Source organism: Muscardinus avellanarius (assembly GCF_963383645.1).
Source record: "Muscardinus avellanarius genome assembly, chromosome: 10".
NCBI classification, from domain to species: Eukaryota; Metazoa; Chordata; class Mammalia; order Rodentia; family Gliridae; genus Muscardinus; species Muscardinus avellanarius.
Genome location: NC_137796.1, coordinates 53,983,830 through 54,004,370, shown reverse-complemented (window position 1 = coordinate 54,004,370; position 20,541 = coordinate 53,983,830). Strand labels below are relative to the sequence as shown.

The following is a 20,541-nucleotide window of genomic DNA, read 5'->3' as shown; positions in this document are numbered from 1 at the left end:
TATTCACTAAAAATATAGTGAATATATATTCGCTTCTAACCCCTGCAAGTCTATTAAAAAAGGAAAAGGACGTGTCTGAGAGCTTTGGAAGAGCTTGATGTCACTTGATGGAAGGCGTGAGGCTACTAGAAGGGCTTTCCCATGGAGCAGCAAGAAAGAGTGGGAAGGACGGAGTTTCCAGCAAGTTTCTCTGAGGCAGGAAGAGGGGAAGGGAGCCAGGGGCCATTCCCTACAGAGGTGGGGGCACTTAATGGCCCGGGCTCCTCTGACCTCTCCCTTCAGCCCATTCAGCGGGGCAAGAAGCGGATCTGATAAGTTGGGGCTACTTTGCCCACACCACTCCCCTTGGGCGTGAGGTCGATGTCCGCAGGATCCACAGGGCTGGCCACGGAGAAGTTCTGGAGGACGGTGGTGAAGAAGAGGAACAGTTCGTTGCGGGCGATGCCTTCTCCAAGACAAATGCGCTTCCCTGTGGGCACAGACGATGACCGTGTGGGCTCTGGGCCAGGGCACTTGTTCTGCCCTGCCACAGCCCTATGCCAGGCACCTGCACCCACTGCAACAGATTTGCATGGCTTGACTTTTAGCCAGCAATTCAGGGTGGGCCATTAGGGAGTATCTACCTACAATCTTTCTTCAAAGTCCTGCCCAGCTCAGCTCTTCACCTAATCCCCTCACTTCATCTGCACCCCACAGCTCTTTATAGGTTCTCAAGCAGGCTGTGTGATCCCCCACTTCAAACTTTCCCTTGCTGTTTCCTCTGCCTGGAATACTCTCTTCAGTGGCTGATCAAGACTTGCTCAGACCTCAGCTGGGAAGTCAGTTTCTCAGGTAAGCTTTCCCTCACCTGCCCACCCAAATTAGTAATTCCTATTTTGTGCTCCAAAAGCCTGTAATAATCATAATTTCCCCTGTGAGTACTTACTTTGCTTCTGGCAAGTCCTAAGTCCATGACTGTGGTGAGCCGCCATTGAAAGATGGCGCCGGCTTCCTGCCTCTGAGCTTGATTAGGCACATGGCTGTGCAGGAAGCAACTCCATATTTGGAGGCTAGGGTTGCGTAACACATGACGTGGTGGTGACCTGACGAGCGTGAGCCAGTGAGTGAGTGAGATGTGGCAAGAAGTGATTGGGAGAGTTAATGTTTATAATGCCCTGCACGAGGCAGGTCTTCGCCATTCCGCCATTACTAGTATCCTGAATAAACGGCTTGCAAGAAGAGCTTCATGTCGTGTATTAATCGCTGGTCGAGGGACGCGACAACTGGTGGCCCGTACGGGGAAAAATCAGCTCCCGTGCGTGAAGCTCAGAACTTGCTGTCGTCAGGGAAGGTGCACCGGTAAGTCCCCTGGTAGATTAGGGGGTCCGCGAAAAATGCGGGTAACTGCTCTCACCCGTGGATAAGGGGAGAGCAAATCAAGTAGAGCTGCGATCAAAGCAGACACGGGAAAGTAAAAGTAGAGCTGCGATCAAAGCAGACACAGGAAAGTAAAAGTAGAGCTGCGATCAAAGCAGACACGGGAAAGTAAAAGTAGAGCTGCAGTCAAAGCAGACGCGGGAAAGTGGAAGTAGAACCGTGGTCAAGCAGACCCGGGAAAGTGAAAGTGGAGTTGCGGTCAAAGCAGACGCGGAAACGCGAAGGTAGAGCCGCGATCAAAGCGGACCATTTTTGAATTTCATTTTGAGCTTAGTTTTGGGATGGGGGCTTCGCAGTCTCATCCAATTTTTTTGGCTCTCCAGGAGCTACTTTATTCTAGAAGTTTAGAATTTAGAGAGTCTACTTTAGAGAAATTTTTAAATGATTGTGACAGCGCCGCTCCATGGTTTGCTGTCTCAGGTAACCTGACAGTTCCTAGTTGGGAAAAGCTTGGTTGAGATCTTGAATATGCCAAGCAACAGGGAAGCCTTAATCCCTGTGTTCTACCTATTTGGAAATTGGTCAGAGGTTGTTTAGAAGATCAAAAATATCACGATGCTATTAAGGAAGGGCAAACCGCCCTTGAATTACTCAAAGAACAGAAATCTGAGGAATCTCGGTTCAGATGAAATGGAGATGGGGAATTCTATCGGCATTTCTGGTAAGAAAATTAATCTACCCTACCTCCCGTTAGAGCTTTTCCTTTTGTTATAGTTTGTGCTGGAATAATAGAAGTTTTTCTTGTGCTATGATTGCTCGAATTCCTCGCTGGGTTCCAGTCCCAGTGGATGCTCCCAATTCCATGGTTTTATTTAGGCCTAAACGAGATTTTGGCATCACAGCTGCCATTGTAGCCGCGATTGCTGCCGCTGCTGATGTGGGCACTGCAGCTGCAATTGCCTTAACTCAGACAGTACAGACAGCAGAGACTTTAATTAATATGTCCTCCACTGTGGCACAGGCCTTAGATACTCAAACAACGCTGAATAGTCAACTTAAAGGCGGCCTTATGGTAGTCAATCAGCGCACTGATTTAGTACAAGAACAAATTGAGATATTATGGCAGCTTGCTCAGCTTGGATGTGAATGGAGATATCCTGGTCTCTGTGTTACCAGCGTTCAATATGAAAACTTTACAAAAGCCGCTAACCTATCTCGGTAGTTGTCAATTTATCTTTTAGGCAACTGGACGGGAGAATTTGAAACCCAACTAGAGAGATTACGCACTGCCGTGGTCACCGTCAACTCGACTCGTGTGGACATCAGTTTGGCCGAAGGACTGTCATCTTGGATAACTCATGCCATGAATCATCTAAAGGAATGGGCTGGATTGGGGGCCTTGATGGGATTATTGGTTGTGGCTGTGTTGTTTTGTGTCTGGTGCATTGCTCGTCTTCGCCAAAGTTTTAATCATAATACAGCCATGTTTATACAGGCCTGTGTGGCTATCGAGGCGGGACAATCACCCCAAGCCTGGCTCACGGCAGCTAAGGCATAATGGCTCAGGTTGCAAGGCAAAGCACTGCAGCTGAGGGCACAAGTTTGGTCCTCAGGAAGAGTACGCTTGACTGCACACGGGTTAGGCACCCAAGTACCCGTCCCTAGAAAAAGGTGCCAGTGATTAATAGGGGTCGAACCTCTGCTCTTACCTGTTGCCTATAAAAACAAAAAGGGGGAATTGTGGTGAGCCGCCATTGAAAGATGGCGCCGGCTTCCTGCCTCTGAGCTTGATTAGGCACATGGCTGTGCAAAAAGCAACTCCATATTTGGAGGCTAGGGTTGCGTAACACATGACGTGGTGGTGACCTGACGAGCGTGAGCCAGTGAGTGAGTGAGATGTGGCAAGAAGTGATTGGGAGAGTTAATGTTTATAATGCCCTGCACGAGGCAGATCTTCGCCATTCCGCCATTACTAGTATCCTGAATAAACGGCTTGCAAGAAGAGCTTCGTGTCGTGTCTTAATCGCTGGTCGAGGGACGCGACACATGACAGACACGAAAGCATGCAATTAATTACATCAGAATTCAGTGACTATTTGATGAATGTCTACCTGCTTTTATGGAATAAGTTTCCTGAGGCAGCGACTCTGTCTTTATGAGATTTTTTTTTTGTTTGTGTGATGGTGTTGGGGATGGAACCCAGGGGCTTTCTACCTTTGGGCTACACTCCCAGACCTGTTTTCTATTTTATTTGGAAACAGGTCTCACTACATTGCAAAGGGCCTTACTAAGTAGCTAAGGCTGGCTTCGAACCTGTGCAATTATCCTCTCTCAGCTTCCAAAGTACTGGCATTACAGCGTGTGCCACACCCACTTTCAATGGGATTTTTTTTTTTTGTGGTACTGGGGTTCTTGGAAACCCTTCTACCTCTGGGCTATACTCCCAGGCGCCTATTTTTTTATATTTTTATTTGGAAACAGGGTCTCTTAAGCCAGTGAGGCTGGCTTGGAACCTGCACAATCCTTCTGTCTCTGCCTCCCATGCACGGGGATTACAACCGTGTGCCATATCCGGCTTTCTATGGGATTTTTTTAAATGCATTATCTTTAGCTCTCAACAGAGAGCTGGGGTTAGAGTAGTACTAATAGATTGATTTTGGTTATTTTGTTGTGATTTCAGAAAATGAATTTGCTTAGATCTAGAAAGAATTTTTTTTTTGTAGTAGAGACTAAACTCAGAGAGGCATTCTACCACTGAGTTATATTCTAGCCCATTTTGATTATTTTGTTTTGTTTTGAAACAGGAGTTTGTTAGGTTGCTAAGAATCTCATTAAGTTGCTGAGGCTGGTCTTGAATCTTTAATTCTCTTGTCTCAGCCTCCCAAGTACTGGGATTATAGGTGTGTGCCACCTTTGCTAACTAGATCCAGAAATTTTAAACCCCTTCCTCAGAACCTGCTTGCTGAGATAAGCCTTAGAAGGCAATCTTGCTTCTCTTGTCCTCTAACAGGGTTGTAGTGAAGATGGAAAAGATAGATCAGGGTAACTGAAATATACTAAATGCTTAAGAAACAAAGACCTATCATTGTGTTTGCCCAGGGGAGGACAGGACCTGCCCTAGGATGTCTGGGGAGGGATTACCTATGGAGAAGGGGATAAAAGCTTCATTCTTCTTCAGTGCTCCATTGGCATCCAGAAAGTGGTCAGGATTGAAGGCTTCTGGTTTCTCAAAGTATCGTGGGTCACAGAGGGCGGAGCCCAGGAGCGGGTATACTTCAGTGTTCTGAGAAAAGTTTACATGATCAAAAGATATGGCCATTCCCTGGACCCACATGCAAAAATAAGTAAGTAGATAAAATAACACAAAACTAAAAATAAGGGGTCTCTATGAGAAACCAGTGAGAGGTTGAGGTTGGGGGTTAGGAGAACTGAGGATGCCTGTACAGAGGAGATGTGGGAGTCCAGCTGGTCTCACCTTGGGGATAATGTATCCTCGGAAGTGAGTGTCTTTGGTGACCATGTGGGGCAAACCAACGGGGATAAGGTCCACAAATCTCTGAATCTCGTGGATGACTGCATTAGTGTATGGCATTTTGGTGTGGTCCTCAGGGGATGGTGGGCGGTGTGAGCCAATCACCTGCTCAATCTCCTTTTGGACTCTCTCTGCACAGAAAAAGGGGACCCATGAGCCCCACTTCCCAGAGGCATTTCATCAGCAACACTGTTTTCCATAGGTCAATGAGCCAGTGAAGACCCATGCCTATGGGTGAGATCATTGATATGAGCAATCAGCTTGTGATGAGGAAAGGAGGGAGAAGGCAATGAAAATTCTACCCTTTGCAATCCAATGAATGTGATGAATTGTCTCTTACATGCACAGGTAGTCCACGGGTACACAGAAACACAGACACATACACACACATATAAACACTCATAATCTTGTATGGGATTTTAGATTAAACACCAGAGTTAAGAACTTGTTAAAACTGTTCTTTTAAGGTGAGTAGATAATATGTATTTTGCATAATACATAAATATCACGAGGCACTGTGCTCAAGAATATAATAATAGATCAGTAGATTAATTTATGAATAACAGAATAAAGAAGTTAATATATAAACCATTCAATTGATAATTCATGAATGGAAAAGTTGATGAATGAATAAAATAGACATACAAATGCATGATGTATTAATTTATCAATCAATAGATCAACTAATGAATCAGTCAATAAAAGATTGTTAGATAAAGAGATCAATAAATTCATATAATCATATGAATGTTAGATTTATTTGAAAATATACAATGAATATATTAGTGAAGACAGTAACTAAGGGAATAAATGAATGGGAAAATTGATATATAAATTAGGGACAAATAAGTGATTGCATTTTATTTATTTATTTATTTATTTATTTATTTATTTATTATTTATTTTTATTTTTTATTGGTGCACTGTATTCATACATCATAATGGGATAAAAAAAAACTTTTGTAGACATACATGCACACATCGCCTTGTTAGCCCCTACCTGATCCCCACCCTGTTCTCTCCCTTATCCCTCCTTCCCATGCTTGGCTTAGTGGTTGACATCTAGTATTATAGCAATTTATCCAAAATTAGCAATGGTAATCTCACATAACAGTTTCATTTGTCTAATACCAAGCTTTTGAAGACTTAAAGATAACATTTCAGTATTTCTTTTTGCTTTCTTTCTTACCAGAGAATATATTTTTCTTTTTTTTTAGGTGAAACTATCATACATTTACTTATTTATTTTTCAGAAAAAAATCTATCCTAATATGGAATATGGACTCTAGATACCCAAAATGATCTTGAAAAAGAATAAAGCTAGAAGATGTATATTTTCTGATTTCAAACCATATAAAGCTACAATAATTGATACAGTGTAGTACTGTTATAAAGGCAATATATATAAACCATTGAATTTAAATAAAAGCCTAGAGATAAATTCTTCCATATATTGTCAAGTTATTTTTGACAAGGTTTCCACAAACATTTGGTGGAGGAAATAATAATCTTTTAACTAAATATTGTTGAAAAATAATAATTACATAAAAAAGAATAAAATTGGACCCTTACCTAACACCATATACAAATATTAACTCAAAATAGGTAAAAGACCTAAATATAAATCTTAGGACTATAAACTTTTAGAAGAAAATCTGGGTCATAAAACCTCACAACAATGAAATTGGCAGTGATTTCTTGGATATGATTTCAATGGCATAGGCAACTGAAGGGTAAACAAACTCCCTAAAAATTAAAAAAAATATTGTATATCCAAAGACAATGTAACTGTTCCTAATACTTAGTAAAGTAATAATTAAATAATTTTTTGTTTGGAAGCAGTTATAGATATAAGGCCAACCAGACAATCTCCTCAGAGCAGCACTGGCAGTAATATCCTGGCCACTCCATGTTCTCTAACTTTTAGTAATCTCCTTCACTCAATACCTAATGAATGCTGTTACTACAGGAGCAAGAAGTAAAATCCTTGTGTTATTATGATGGAATGCTAACTTGGCCTTTCTGACAAATGACAAGCACAGGTGAAAACACTGCTAGATGTTCTGGACTTCTTTAATTAAATATTCAGGATGCCTAGAATCATAGGTACATATAATGAAAGGGGGATTTAGAGATTGGTTAGTATCTGTTTTTTACCCACTGAGTAAAAATATTTCTTCAATTCCCTTTCTAGTAATATCAGGTTTGTATAATCTAGCAACATGACCACCAAGTTGTTTTAGAAAAGACTTTTTAGGGTGGGTGTGATGATACACAGTTGTAATCCCAGTACTTGCTGGCTGAAACAGGAGGATAGCAGGTTTGAGACCAGCCTCAGAAAGTTAGTGAGACTCTGTTTCAAAAAACAAAATTAGGGGAAGATGGTGATCGAGAAAAGCAGCATTTACGAGTCCTGCTACCACTTGATCTACATTGCTACAAAATCAGTGCTTTACATAGCCAGAAAACACCATCAGTAGAGAAATAAAAACTATAAATACAAGAAACAGAGAAAAAGAAGACTAGAAGAAGAACCAGAGAGCTGAAAAGAAGCCTGCCTGCCTTGAGGCAGTGGATGTTGTGCTGGTGCCATCTTGCCTCACAGCACCAGACTCTAAATAGGAAAAGGAAAACAAGGAGCTGAAGTGAGCAGCTGCAGATCAGTCAGTTGTAATTCACCAGTTCTTCCTGCTTAAAGTCCGGCTAAAACTTCTAGTGGCCAAGCCCATCACACACTTCAGGGATCCAGAGCAGGGCTCAACACCAGAAAAGAAATACGCCAGCCTCATGGCCAAAGGCGCTGTGGCGGCACCATCTTGCCAGCAGCGGCTGATTTTACACCTGCTAGAGATCCAGACCAGTTGTGCACCAAAATCGTAAGTGAAACTGTGGCAACTGCAGGAGAAATACCAGCACAGTGCCTCCAGGGACTCGTGCAGCTTTGATAAACTCCCTGGGTCTGAGATCTTTCAGTTCAACCCAGTGAAGGAGTAGTGGTGGTGGAGATTACCACACTCTAGTTGCAGTTCCGCGTGGGAAAATGCCCAGCCTGGTGCCACTAGTATCTTGTGCAGCTGTGATTAACTCCGTGGGTCTGAGACTTTGCGATACAACCCAGTAAAGAAGTAGTGGTGACTGAGACTACCACACCCTCCAGAGATCCAGGTCACCATAAGTGAAGTCATGGTGACCTGGAGAAGAACCCAGAGAAGGTGGTAGTGGGTTCTGCTGTGGATTATATCAGAAGCTCAGACAGACTCAGGCTCTGATCAGTGGAAAGTGTGAAGGGAGTCCTATGCTTAACACTAAATGCAATGAATAGGATCTCTGGGAACATCACAGACCTCCCAATTGTGGTGAACAGGGAGAAGTCAGATTAGCCCAGCCCTAGCTGTTGAGAACAGAGATTCTTACATTTAGTTTGGTCTCAGAGGCATATGGTACCAACAGAGTCAGGGAGAGACCTAGACTCCAAATCTGTGGAAAGTGTGGAGGGTGACCTTCACACAATATTAAATCCAGGCCCATTGATACTGACCATCTGCATAGACTGAGAAGATTCAGACAACCAGACCCACAGAGGGAAAGTTGCTGGAGGCACCCAGCATCTTCACAGAGAGAGAGACTAGAGAGGACCTATCCACTGAATAGTCATTTATTTGTAGAGTCACATTAATTTGTTGTTGGAGTTGTTTTTTTTTTTTTGTTCTCTTTTTGTGTGTGACAGTGTATGCCTGGCTGTTTTTTTGTTTTTGTTTGTTTGGATTTTTTTTTTTGCTTTTTTATTAACTCTCTTCCCACACCGTCTCCCAAGCTTCTTCTCTTGTTCATACCTACTCTCTTCTTTCTATCCCTTTTCTATCTTTTCTTCTTTTTATCTCTTCCTTGTCTTGTATTAAATCCACTTTATATCAGTATACCCGAAACTCTATATTGGTTACTAGAATACTACTACATTTTTACTATCTCTAATCTCTACTATATACTACCTTACCAAATTCATATTCTCATACTATTCAACCCTATCTGAGACCTTACCCTATTCTTCCATTTACTCCTTCACTTCCCTCCTTACTCAACCTTCACTGTTGAATATAATACAACTTGCCCTTGGATTTACCAGCTGACACCTAGAGACTGAAGAAATCTATCAAAAACAACAGGTACACACTTCTGAAATCATGGGAAGGAGGACCCACAACAGAGCAATGAGCTCCCACAACCCCTCAATAACAGAATCTGATAACACAGAATTACAGAGATCTCTAGAAGATCGAATCAGAAATGTAACTGTAAAAATAATACAGGATTTTCAAAAAGAATTTAGAGAGAGTCTGAAAGAAATAAAGGATGGTTTCATTGAAGTAAAGCATCAGTTCAAGCGATAAACAATCAATTAGACCACATGGACAATAGAATGTCGCTCCTAGAAGATGATCACTCCAAAAATGAGTGCATAGTTTATAACTTAGAAAAAACAATTCAATGGGAGGAATTGGACATTAAAGAATTATGGGCCCATCTTAAGAGAGGTAACCTAATAATAATTGGTATAGAGGAGGGAAAAGAAGGTGAAACCAAAGGGATCAATAATCTCTTCAAGGAAGTAATAGCAGAAAATTTTCCAAACATAGAAAAAGAGGTCGATACACAGGTTCAGGAAACTTATAGAACTCCCTTTAGACAAGATCTGAGAAAATGTTCGCCATGCCACATAATAGTCAAAATGATGAATGTAGAAGCCCAGAGAGAATTTTAAAGGCAACTAAAATGAAAGGCCAAGTGACATTCAGAGGCAAACCAATTAGAATCACTCAAGACTTCGCAAACCAAGTCATGAAAGCCAGAAGGGCCTGGAGTAAAATACTCCAAACTCTGAAAGAAAACAACTTCCAGCCAAAAATTTTCAACTCAGCAAAACTATCAAATTAGATGGGGAAATAAGAGCTTTCATGAGAAACAGAAGCTGAAGGAATTTATGTCTTCAAACCCAGCACTAGAGAAAATACTCAAGGAGATTGACTACAAAGAATAAATAAGTAATACATGCCAGAACCAGAGAAACAAGAATTTCTATCCAGTACACAACTAAGCAAAGAAGAAGAAACAGTATTTCAAACAGACGTAAAATCTCAACATGTCGGGAATTAAAAATAATCTCTCAATAATCACAATGACTGTAAATGGCCTCACTTCCCCAACAAAAAGACATAAAGTGGCAAAATGGATTAAAAAACAGAACCATCTATCTGCTGCTTGCAAGAAACACACCTTACAAGCAATGATACTAACAAACTTAAGGTAAAGGCCTGGAGCAAGGTAATCCATGGAATGGAACTCGAAGGCAAGCAAGCTTAGCAACTATGATATCAGACAAGTTAGACTTCAAGTCCAAGCTTATTAGAAGAGACAAAGCAGGTCATTTTTACTGGTAAAAGGAATAATCTAGTGAGAAGAAATAACAACAATCAACATTTATGGCCCAAACATAGGTGCAGGTATTTTCATAAAACAAACTCTCTGTGACACATAAATCCCAATACAAAAATGCTGGAAGACTTCAACACCTTTGGGGAGCCATTAAGGTTTTCCCCTAAAAGAATACTTCTGACTGTCCTTTGCCCAGAGTCAATAAGGTTTGGGGTCATGCAAAGTTTAAAGTAAAAGGTCTGAGAGAAGCTCAGGTGGTGATGGCACGAGACATTGATTGACCTGACTGTTATGCGCTCAGGTGGTGATGGCACGAGGGATTGATTGACCTGACTGTTATGTGCACAGGTGGTGATGTAATGAGGGATTGATTAACCTGGAACTGTATAAATAGGACAAGAGAGATAAACCCAGGATCGGCCAGTAGAGATGTCTACCCGGTAGTGGACTGGTGATCCTTCCATACTTGAATTGAAATTCTTTGAATTAAATTTTTAGAATTGAATTCTTTCATCCTCACTCCTCTCTTTGGAACCCATACTTTTGCTGGTTGGCTCTGGCAAATACTCCTCTTGCACCATTAGATCCATCTTCTAGACAAAACGTCAGTAAAGATGACTTAAACTTAAAGAATACCATTAACCAAATGGACTTGTTGGAAACATAGACTATTTCACCCAACTACAGCAGAGTTTACATTTTTCTCAATTGCTCATGGAATCTTCTCCAAAAGAGATCACATCCTGGGCCACAAAGTGAGCACTAGCAAATTAAAAAAATCTGACATACTTCCCTGTGTCTTTTCGGACTATAGTGGAAGGAAACTAGAAATCAATCATAATAAGACCCAGAAAACCACATAAACATGTGGAGACTGAATATCACACTTCTGAATGAAGAATGGGTCATACAAGATGTAAGAGGTGAAATCAAGAAATTTCTAGAAACAAATGAAAATAAAGAAACAACATATCAAAACCTCTGGGACACATTGAAGACAGTATTAAGAGGAAAATTTATAGCACTGAGTGCTCACATAAGAAAAACAGAAAATCATCAAATAAATAACCTAATGACACACCTCAACGCCCTTGAAAACAAGAAAAATCTAACCCCAAAGCCAGTAGAAGACAGGAAATTATTAAAATCAGAGGAGAAATTAACGAAGTAGAGAAAAAAAATACAGAATATCAACAAAACCAAAATCTGGTTTCTCAAAAAATAAAATTAACAAGATAAACCAGTAGCCAACCTAACTAAAAAAAAGAGAATCAACCCAAATTATGAAGATAAGAGATGAAAAAGGAGATATTACTACTGACAGTGTAGAAATCCAGAGGATTATCAGAAACTACTTTGAAAAACTATACTCCAACAAAACGGAAACTCTGGAGGAAATCAGCAAATTTCTAGATAAATACAACCTTGCTAAACTGAGTCAAGAAGATATAGAAAATTTGAACCAAACAATAACAATCAAAGATTGAAACAGCAATCAAGAGCTTACCATCTAAAAAGCCAAGGACCAGATGCTTTCCCAAGTGAATTCTGTAAAACCTTTAGAGAAAAGCTAATCCCAATACTCTGCAATCTATTTCGTGAAGTAGAAAAAAACTTCTCCAAAATACATTCTATGAAGCCAACATCACACTAAAACCAAAACCAAATAAAGACAGTTCAAGGAAGAAAATCTACAGGCCAATATCCCTGATGAAGTTGGATGCAAAACTGGTAAGCAAAATATTAGCAACATGCATTCAAAACCACATAAAGAAAATCATACACCATGACCAGCTAGGGTTCATCCCAGGGATGCAAGGCTGGTTCAACATACAAAAATCAATACATGTAATTCATCATATAAATAGAACCAAAGAAAAAAAATCACAGGATCATTTCAATAGATTCTGAAAAGCATTGGATAAAATCCAACATCCATTTATTCTAAAAGCACTGCAGAGAATTGGACTAGAAGGAACATAAAGGTCGTCTACAATAAGTCCACAGCCAACATTATATTAAATGGGGAAAAACTTCAAGAATTCCCCCTCAAAACAGGAACAAGTAAAGGATGTCCATTATCATCACTTCTCTTCAATAAGTACTTGAGACTCTAGCCAGAGCAATAAGGCAAGAAAAAGAAATCAAAGGAGTACAAATAGGAAAAGAAGAACTCAAACTTTCACTATTTACATATGACATAATACTATATGAAGAAAACACAATAAACTCAACCAAAAGGCTTATAGAACTGGTCAACAAATTCAGCAAATTGTCAGGATACAAAATTAATCTTAATAAATCAGAAGCTTTTCTGTACACCAGTCACAAATCTACTGAAAAGGAAATTCAGAAAACACTTCCACTCGGGATTTTCCACAAAATATAAAATACTTAAGAATAAACTTAACCAAGGAGGTAAAATACTTCACAAAGAAAATTATAAAACACTGAAAAAAGAAATCAATAAAGAGCTTAGAATATGGAAAGATCTTCCATGTTCCTGGATAGGTAGAATAAACATCATCAAGATGGCCATACTTCCAAAAGTGACCTACAGATTCAATGCAATACCCATTAAATTACCAACATCATACCTCACAGACAGAAAAATGAGTCCTTAAATTCATTTGGAACAACAAAAAGCCCAGAATAGACAAAGTAGTTCTCAGAAAAAAAAAAAAGCAGGAGGAACTACAACACCTTACTTTAAACCATACTACAAAGCCATTGTAATAAAAACAGCATGGTACTGGCACAAAAACAGACACATAGACCAATGGAGCAGAATAGAAGACCCAGAAACAAGTTCACACACTCACAGCCAATAGCTATTTGACAAAGGGGCCAAAAACATACACTGGAAAAAAGATAGCCTCTTCAACAAATGGTGTTGGCAAAACTGGTTAACTATATGCAGAATATTGGAAATTCATCCCACTTTCTTACCCTGCACAAGAGTCAATTCAAGATGGATCAAAGACTTAGAAATTAAACCAGAGACCTTGAGGCTTGTTGAAGAGGGCATAGGTCCAACATTGTAACACATAGGCCCAGATAAACACTTGCTCAACAAAACTCCAAAGGCACAACAAATTAAAAGGAGAATCAATACATGGGATTGCATGAAACTGAAGAGCTTCTGTTCAGCAAAGGAAACTATCAAGAATCTCAATCGAGAGCCAACAGAATGGGAGAAGATTTTTGCCACCTACACCTCCGAACGAGGACTAATATCTAGAATATACAGAGAACTCAAGAAACTCAACACTAAGAAAACAAAGCATCGAATCAAAAAATGGGCAAGTGAACTAAATAGACACTTCACAAAAGAAGAAATTCAAATGGCCAATAAATGCATGAAAAAATTCTCAACACCATTCGCAATCAGAGAGATGCAAATCAAAACTACCCTGAGATTTCACCTAACTCCAACTAGAATGGCAATCATTCAAAACACAAACAACAACAGATGCTGGAGAGGATGTGGAGAAGTGGGAACTCTAAGACATTGTTGGTGGGATTGCAAATTAGTGCAACCACTTTGGAAAACAGTATGGAGAATCCTCAGAAGAATGGGAACAAATCTACCATTTGATCCAGCAATACCATTTGTTGGGTATTTACCCAAAAGATTGGAAGCCAAACTACCAAACTAATGCATGTGTATCTATGTTCATAGCTGCACAATTCACCATAGCCAAACTATGGAACCAGCCAAGATGTCCAATGGATTACAAAACTGTGGGACATGTACACAGTGGAATTTTACCCAGCCTCCACCCCCCAAAAAAACAAAATTACATAATTTTCAGGGAAATGGATGGAACTGGAGGATATTATGCTAAGTGAGATTAATCACTCACGAAAAATAAGAAATCAGATGCTTTTCCTAATAGGTAAAGAGAAATGGGTTATAGGAGAAACTACAGGTTAAAAAGGAGATCCTATAGAGGAGCAAATAAACAACCTGAGGGAATTGGGGGGCAAAAAGGAAACTCTCTAAAGCAATGATGTACTTAAACATATATAAGTCTACCACTAGCCGAGCATGGGAAGGAAGGATGGGGAGGTAATGGGGTGGGAATGGGTAGGGGCTAAATGATTGATGTGTGCATGTATGTCTACACAAGTTTTTTTTTAACCACATTTAGTTGTATAAATACAATGCCCCAATAAAAACATAAAAAATAAAGCAAAATAAAAGAAACAAAAATAAAAACAAAAAAGGCTAGGAGGTGTAGCTTGGAGGTAAAGTGTCCCTAGTTTCAACCCTTGGTCTGGAAAAAAAAAGATAAAAGAACTTTTAGGCATACAGGAATTTCATGGTTATTTTCACTTGTTTAAGAATTTGTAAAGTGTTGTGATTAGCAATTAAATCCCCACCTCCCATGAAGAAAGAAGGAAGGAAGATCCCAAGAGCTGAAGGGGCAGCAAATTTTGTTGGTGGAGGCATGGTTGGGGCTGGTCAGCTCTTCAGGGCTTGGGAGACTCCATTACAGGGGATGTTCAGTGAATAATGTAGACAAGGATGTCTTTGTCTAGAATGTGAATCCACTTAGGTTACTCTAACTTTAGCAAAGCTCATCACTGCTCATACTGTAAATTATGAGTGCTGCCTAGTCATGAAACAACTCAAACAATATTGTATCTAATCATGAGACTTATCAGCTCCTTCACTGTAACTCCTCTGAAAAATAAAATAATGTTCCAAAATTTGGGAGTGTGTGCTCAGATACATTGAATCTCTCAAGTGAAGTGGGATATGTCTAATTAATAACAAAAAAGCATATATTTTGACTTTATTATTTCTTTTTCTTTTTCTTTTTTTTATTGGTGCACTGTATTCATACATCATAGTAGGATACATACTTTTGTAGGCATACATGCACACTTTTCCTAGTCAGCCCCCACCCAATCCCCACCCCATTCTCTCCCTATCCCTCCCTCCCATGCTTGGCTTAGTAGTTGACATCTAGTATTATGGCAATTTATCTAAAATTAAAAATGATAATCTCACATAACAGTTTCATTTGTCTGATACCAAGCTTTTCATGACTTAAAGATAACATTTCAATATTTCTTTTTGCTTTCTTTCTTACCAGAGAATATTTTTTTCTATTTTTTAGGTGAAACTATCATATATTTATATATTTATTTTTCAGAAAAAAATCTATCCTAATATGGAATATGGACTCTAGGTACCCAAAACGATCTTGAAAAAGAACAAAGCTAGAAGATATATATTTTCTGGTTTCAAACCATATAAAGCTATAATAATTGAAACAGTGTAGTACTATTCTAAAGGCAGATATATAAACATTTGGAGTTAAATAAACGCCTAGAGCTAAATTCTTCCCTATATTGTCAAGTTATTTTTGACAAGGTTTCCACAAACATTTGGTGGTAGAAATATTAATCTTTTAACTAAATATTGCTAAAAATAATAATTACATGGAAAAGAATAAAATTGGACCCTTACCTAATCCCATATACAAATATTAACAAAAAATAGATAATAGACCTAAATATAAATCTTAAGACTATAAACTTTTAGGAGAAAATCTGGGTCATTAAACCTCACAACATTGAAATTAGCAGTGATTTCTTGGTTATGATTTCAATGGCACAGGCAACAGAAGAGTATACAAACTCCCTAAAAAATAAAAAAAATTGTATATCCAAAGACAATGTAAACAGAGTTAACAGTTAGTAATAGAATGGGATAAAATATTTCCAATTGCTATATCTGAAGGTATATTAATATTCCAACTAGAAATCCTAAAAATTAACAACAATAAAGGCAAACAATACCCTTTAGAGATAGGTAAAAGACTAACATAAATAATGAATCTCCACAGATAACCAATCTTAGTTGTCTGTTGGATGGAAAATCTTGTTTCTCTAGTTCTGGAATATGTTACCTATTTCTTCTTTGTAGTTAATCTCTTTGAGTATTTTCTCTAGCGCTGGTTTTGAAGACATAAATTCCTTCAGTTTCTGTTTGTCATGGAAACTTCTTATTTCTCCATCTAATTTGATAGAAAGTTTTGCTGGGTAGGAAATTTTTGGCTGGAAGTTGTTTTCTTTCAAAATTGGGAATATGTTACTCCAAGTCCTTCTGGCTCTCATAACTTGGTTTGGGAAGTCTGGAGTGATTCTAATTGGTTTGCCTCTGAATGTCACTTGGCCCTTTGCTTTTGTTGCCTTTAAGATTCTCTCCTTGGCTTCCACATTGGTCATTTTGACAATTATGTGGCGTGGGGATCCTCTTCTCTGATCCTGTCTAAAGGGAGTTCTATAAGTTTCCTGGATCTGTGTATCAACCTCTTGCTCTATGTCTGGAAAATTTTCTGTTATTACTTCCTTGAAGAGATTGTTGATCCCTTTGGTTTCACTTTCTTTTCCCTCCTCTATTCCAATTATTCTTAGGTTAGCTCTCTTAAAATGGGCCCATATTTCTTCAATATCAGATTTCTGCTGTTGGATATTTTTTTTCTAGATTAGAAACTATGCATTCATTTTTGGATTGCTCATCTTCTAAGAGCGAGATTCTGTTCTCCATGTGGTCTAATCGGTTGTTTTTGCTTTGAATTGAGGCCTTTACTTCATTAATTGCATCCTTTATCTCTTTTTGGCTCTCTCTGAGTTCTTTTCGAAGCACCTCTATTATTTCTACAGTTATTTTCCTGATTTGATCTTCTTGAAATCTCTGAATTTCTCTTTTATCAGGTTCTGATGTTGTGGGGTTGTGGGCATTTATTGCTCCAGTATTATTCCTCTTTCCCATGATTTTGGAAGTTTGTGCCTTCTCTGGGTTCTTCCCTTGGGTCACTATGACTTCACGTAAGGTGTTCTGGATCTCGAGTCAGTAGTATCTCAGACCCCACTACTCCTTTACTGGGTTTTATCACAGAGTCTCCGACCCAGAGAGTCGATAGAGGCTGCTTTAGACTGTGGGGGGGTGCCAAGTTGCACGTTCTCCTATGGTGTGATATCTCTGCCACCGCCCCTCCCCCACTGGGTCAAGTCCCAGGGAGTACAGTACTGGGATTTCTCCTCTGTGGCCCGCAATTTGACTCACTGTTCTTGAGTACGCAGATGTAGCTGTACTGGATTCGGTGAATTCTCTGCTGCTGCCGCCGGTGGCAATATGGCGCCGCTGCTACGCCCTCGGCTGTGGGGCTGGCGTTTTTCTTCTTGGTTTTGATTTCCACTCTGAATCCCTGCAGCGTGTGCTGAGCTCGGCCACTGGGAGCTTTAGATGCTCTCTGCGCGGAGAAATCCCGCCTGGCTGTTCCGCAGTGGCTCACCTCGGCTTGCTGTAGCCGTCCTGTGAATTCGCCGGTGCCGCCAGCAGTATGGCGCTGCTGCCGCGTCTGCCGCGTCCTCGGGCGCGAGGCCGGTGTATCTCTTCTGTGGCTCTGTTCTCAGTCTGCTTTCTCTCTGGAGCCTGGTGATTTTTTGTTTCACTGGTGATGGTGTTTTCTGGCTATGAAAGGCGCTGATTTTGTGGTAATGGAGATTTGTTGTTAGTGGGGCTCTTAAGCCCCGCTTTTCTCAGTCGCCATCTTCCCGGAAGTTTCCGACTTTATTATTTATAATAGATATATATTATGGCCATTCATCATTTATATTTTTCTTAAGCAAATATATATTAATTAATTTTTTTGTACTGAGGATTATACCCAGAAGTATCTATCTATCTATCTGTCATCTTCTATTTTTTGTGGTACTGGGTTTTGAACTCAGGGGCATTCTACCTCCATGCCATACCTCCTATTTTATGTATTAACTTGAAACAGGATCTTGCTAAGTTGCTGAAGATCTTGTTAAGTTGCCAAGTCTGGCCTTGAACTTGGGATCCTCTTGTCTCAGACACCAAGTACTGGGATTTCAGGAGTATGCCATCATGTTCAGTATAATTTCAAAGCGTTATTGGCATATAAACCTGTACTTTGAAATTGTTGTTTGGTCAAAGACAATGTGCCACCGTCCTTTCTCGGCATATATGTGTGTGAGAAACACGTATTATCGGTAAAAATGCTTCATGGAAGCAAGCTCCGAGAAGGAAGCGTCATCTCTGGCAAAAATACTCCCTGCTCTTAGAATTCTATACTAATAAGCTCCAATGATGTAAAATGGGATCCCAAGAATTAGGACTGTGAAAGAAGTTGAGTCCATGAAAGATAAATTTTCTAGTAAAATGTCTGAGCCCTCAGGCTTTCTCTGTATTGTTCCAGCTGTAATAAAGGGCAGTCAGAATTCAGGGGCTGCAAAATTCCTCTCGGCCTTTCCGCAGCAGGTCCTATGATCTAAAGATTATCTCCCAGCACCTCTCTGCTAGCAGGGGAGGCTGAAAAAACAAATTTCTACCTTTTGCTCCATTTCCCAAAGAAATGTAAATTCTGGGCCATTTCCTTCCCTCTTAAGAGATGCTAATAAGCTCTCTTCTAGCTTTGACTTAACAAAAGCCTACTGTTTGTGACTCAGCAGCAGGACAGTAAAAAACCCAAAAGTGTGCTTCAAGATTATGCATTAAAGAACAATTATAGAAATCCAATCACCTGTGTTATAATGTTTTTTCCCTGTCTACTAACTGTAATATAAGTATTGCCTTATAGGGGATGGCGGAGCAGACAGGACCGGACAAATCCTCACCGCAGCCCTATGGATCTTGGGCAGAGGAGGGCATGGACTAAGCCCTAGGGACAAAAGACTCCAAAAGGATTAAAGGAGATCCTAGAAGACTGAATTTCTCCAAAACGTACTTTGGGTGTGACCCCTGCCTTTCCGGACTCCCCTTGCCCCCTAGGGTTCACCTGTGAGGCTAGAAACCTGATTTAAATAACAAAAAGCCTAGGGGGCTGACTGTAATTGCCAGGTCCCAGACGAATCTTAAACTGTGATGCCATGGATCTTCTTTCATCCTGTTTGTTTACACTTAATGCCTCACTATTGTCCTTTGGTGTTTACACTGGGGATAAGGGTATAAGTACCAGTTATGAAAATAAAACTTTGTCAATTGCACAAGAGGCATTTGTCCATGTCAGTCATTTTAGATTTTTCCTGGAGAGGAATCTCCACTTTTAGTGCCGTGAACAGGAACTTAAAGGAGTTTATTTCATAAAAAGGGAAAAATCGCTGCAGATAAGCGGCTGCAGAACTACAACTGAAGCCTTTGCCCACTTTTCAGAGAATCTCGGTCCTGAGCTGATCAGTGCCTGGATATATTGTGCCCAGAATTGAGCTAGCCATCGCGACAATGGTACAAGAATAGAGGGTGGAACTCAGAAATAGACTTGCCTTGCATGTTGAAGCCCTGGGTCTGAAGCCCAGCACAAAAAAGCAACAACGACAAAAAGGATAATGATGTTAATAAACAGACCATTGACTAAAAAAGCAATCTATTAAAAGGGAAGGGATAACAAGCCCACCATGCAGTTAGCAGTGTGATCTTCATGGCAAAGTTAGGGTTAGAGGAGCTGGAATTTACTGTGGGTGTTCTAGTTCTCCACTGAGAATTTGGGCCATGAGTGATGATTAATTATTAATAAGTAAATAGATAATTAAGCATAAAATCCTGCACACAGCTGCTGCTGTGGTGCATAAGGTTTATTACTGATCAGCTCTCCCCACCTGTCTCTTCCTGCCCTCCCCTCCTCTCCTTTGTCCCAGTGCTGACTCTTGCTTTCTCTTGTTGGCAGAAGCAAAACCTGTTTGATGGGTGCTGCTGCTGTCCTGTAGTTTCTTCCCCAGGGAAGTAGGCACCAAAGGGGGCAAAGGAGAGTGAAATCCCACACCCAAGGCTCACACACAGACCTCTCTGAGTGCTCACTTGCACCCTCTGAGGAGGACGTTGCCCACATGATTCCAACTGGGTGAGATGCTCTGACAATGTAACCATCGTCCATCCTGACTCAGTCTTATGCACTTTCCTTAACAACCTCTTTTCCCAACCACTGTGAGGTAGGAGGACTGATTCTTTCTGCTGGGTGTTCCCCAAGTCCCAAGGCAGGACCACTCAGAAGCCCCATCCATCTGCAACTCACCCGTAGGAAGAACTTGAGTAGGCCTCTTCTGTCTAGTTGTAGAAGGTTACCCAAGAAGGGCAGAGGATGGGGACCTGGTGGGAGGTGGCCATGGGCCTTTGGGTGACCCCTGACCAGGAGAAACCAGAGGCCTATGAGGACAGCAATGAAGAGGAGAATGCTGATCTCCAT

At 40.3% G+C, this 20,541-nt stretch overlaps 1 protein-coding gene across 1 annotated transcript; it reads right to left on the bottom strand.

Annotated features, from left to right (window-relative positions):
* Positions 1–287: 287 nt before the first annotated feature.
* LOC308268474 (putative inactive cytochrome P450 2G1) lies at positions 288–20,541 on the bottom strand (the record flags this gene model as incomplete). The annotated part of the gene is made up of 5 exons (XM_080703598.1): positions 288–469; positions 4,498–4,639; positions 4,832–5,019; positions 10,860–10,911; positions 20,371–20,541. 5 exons carry the CDS (start codon positions 20,539–20,541, stop codon positions 288–290), a joined length of 735 nt encoding a protein of 244 aa, XP_080559724.1.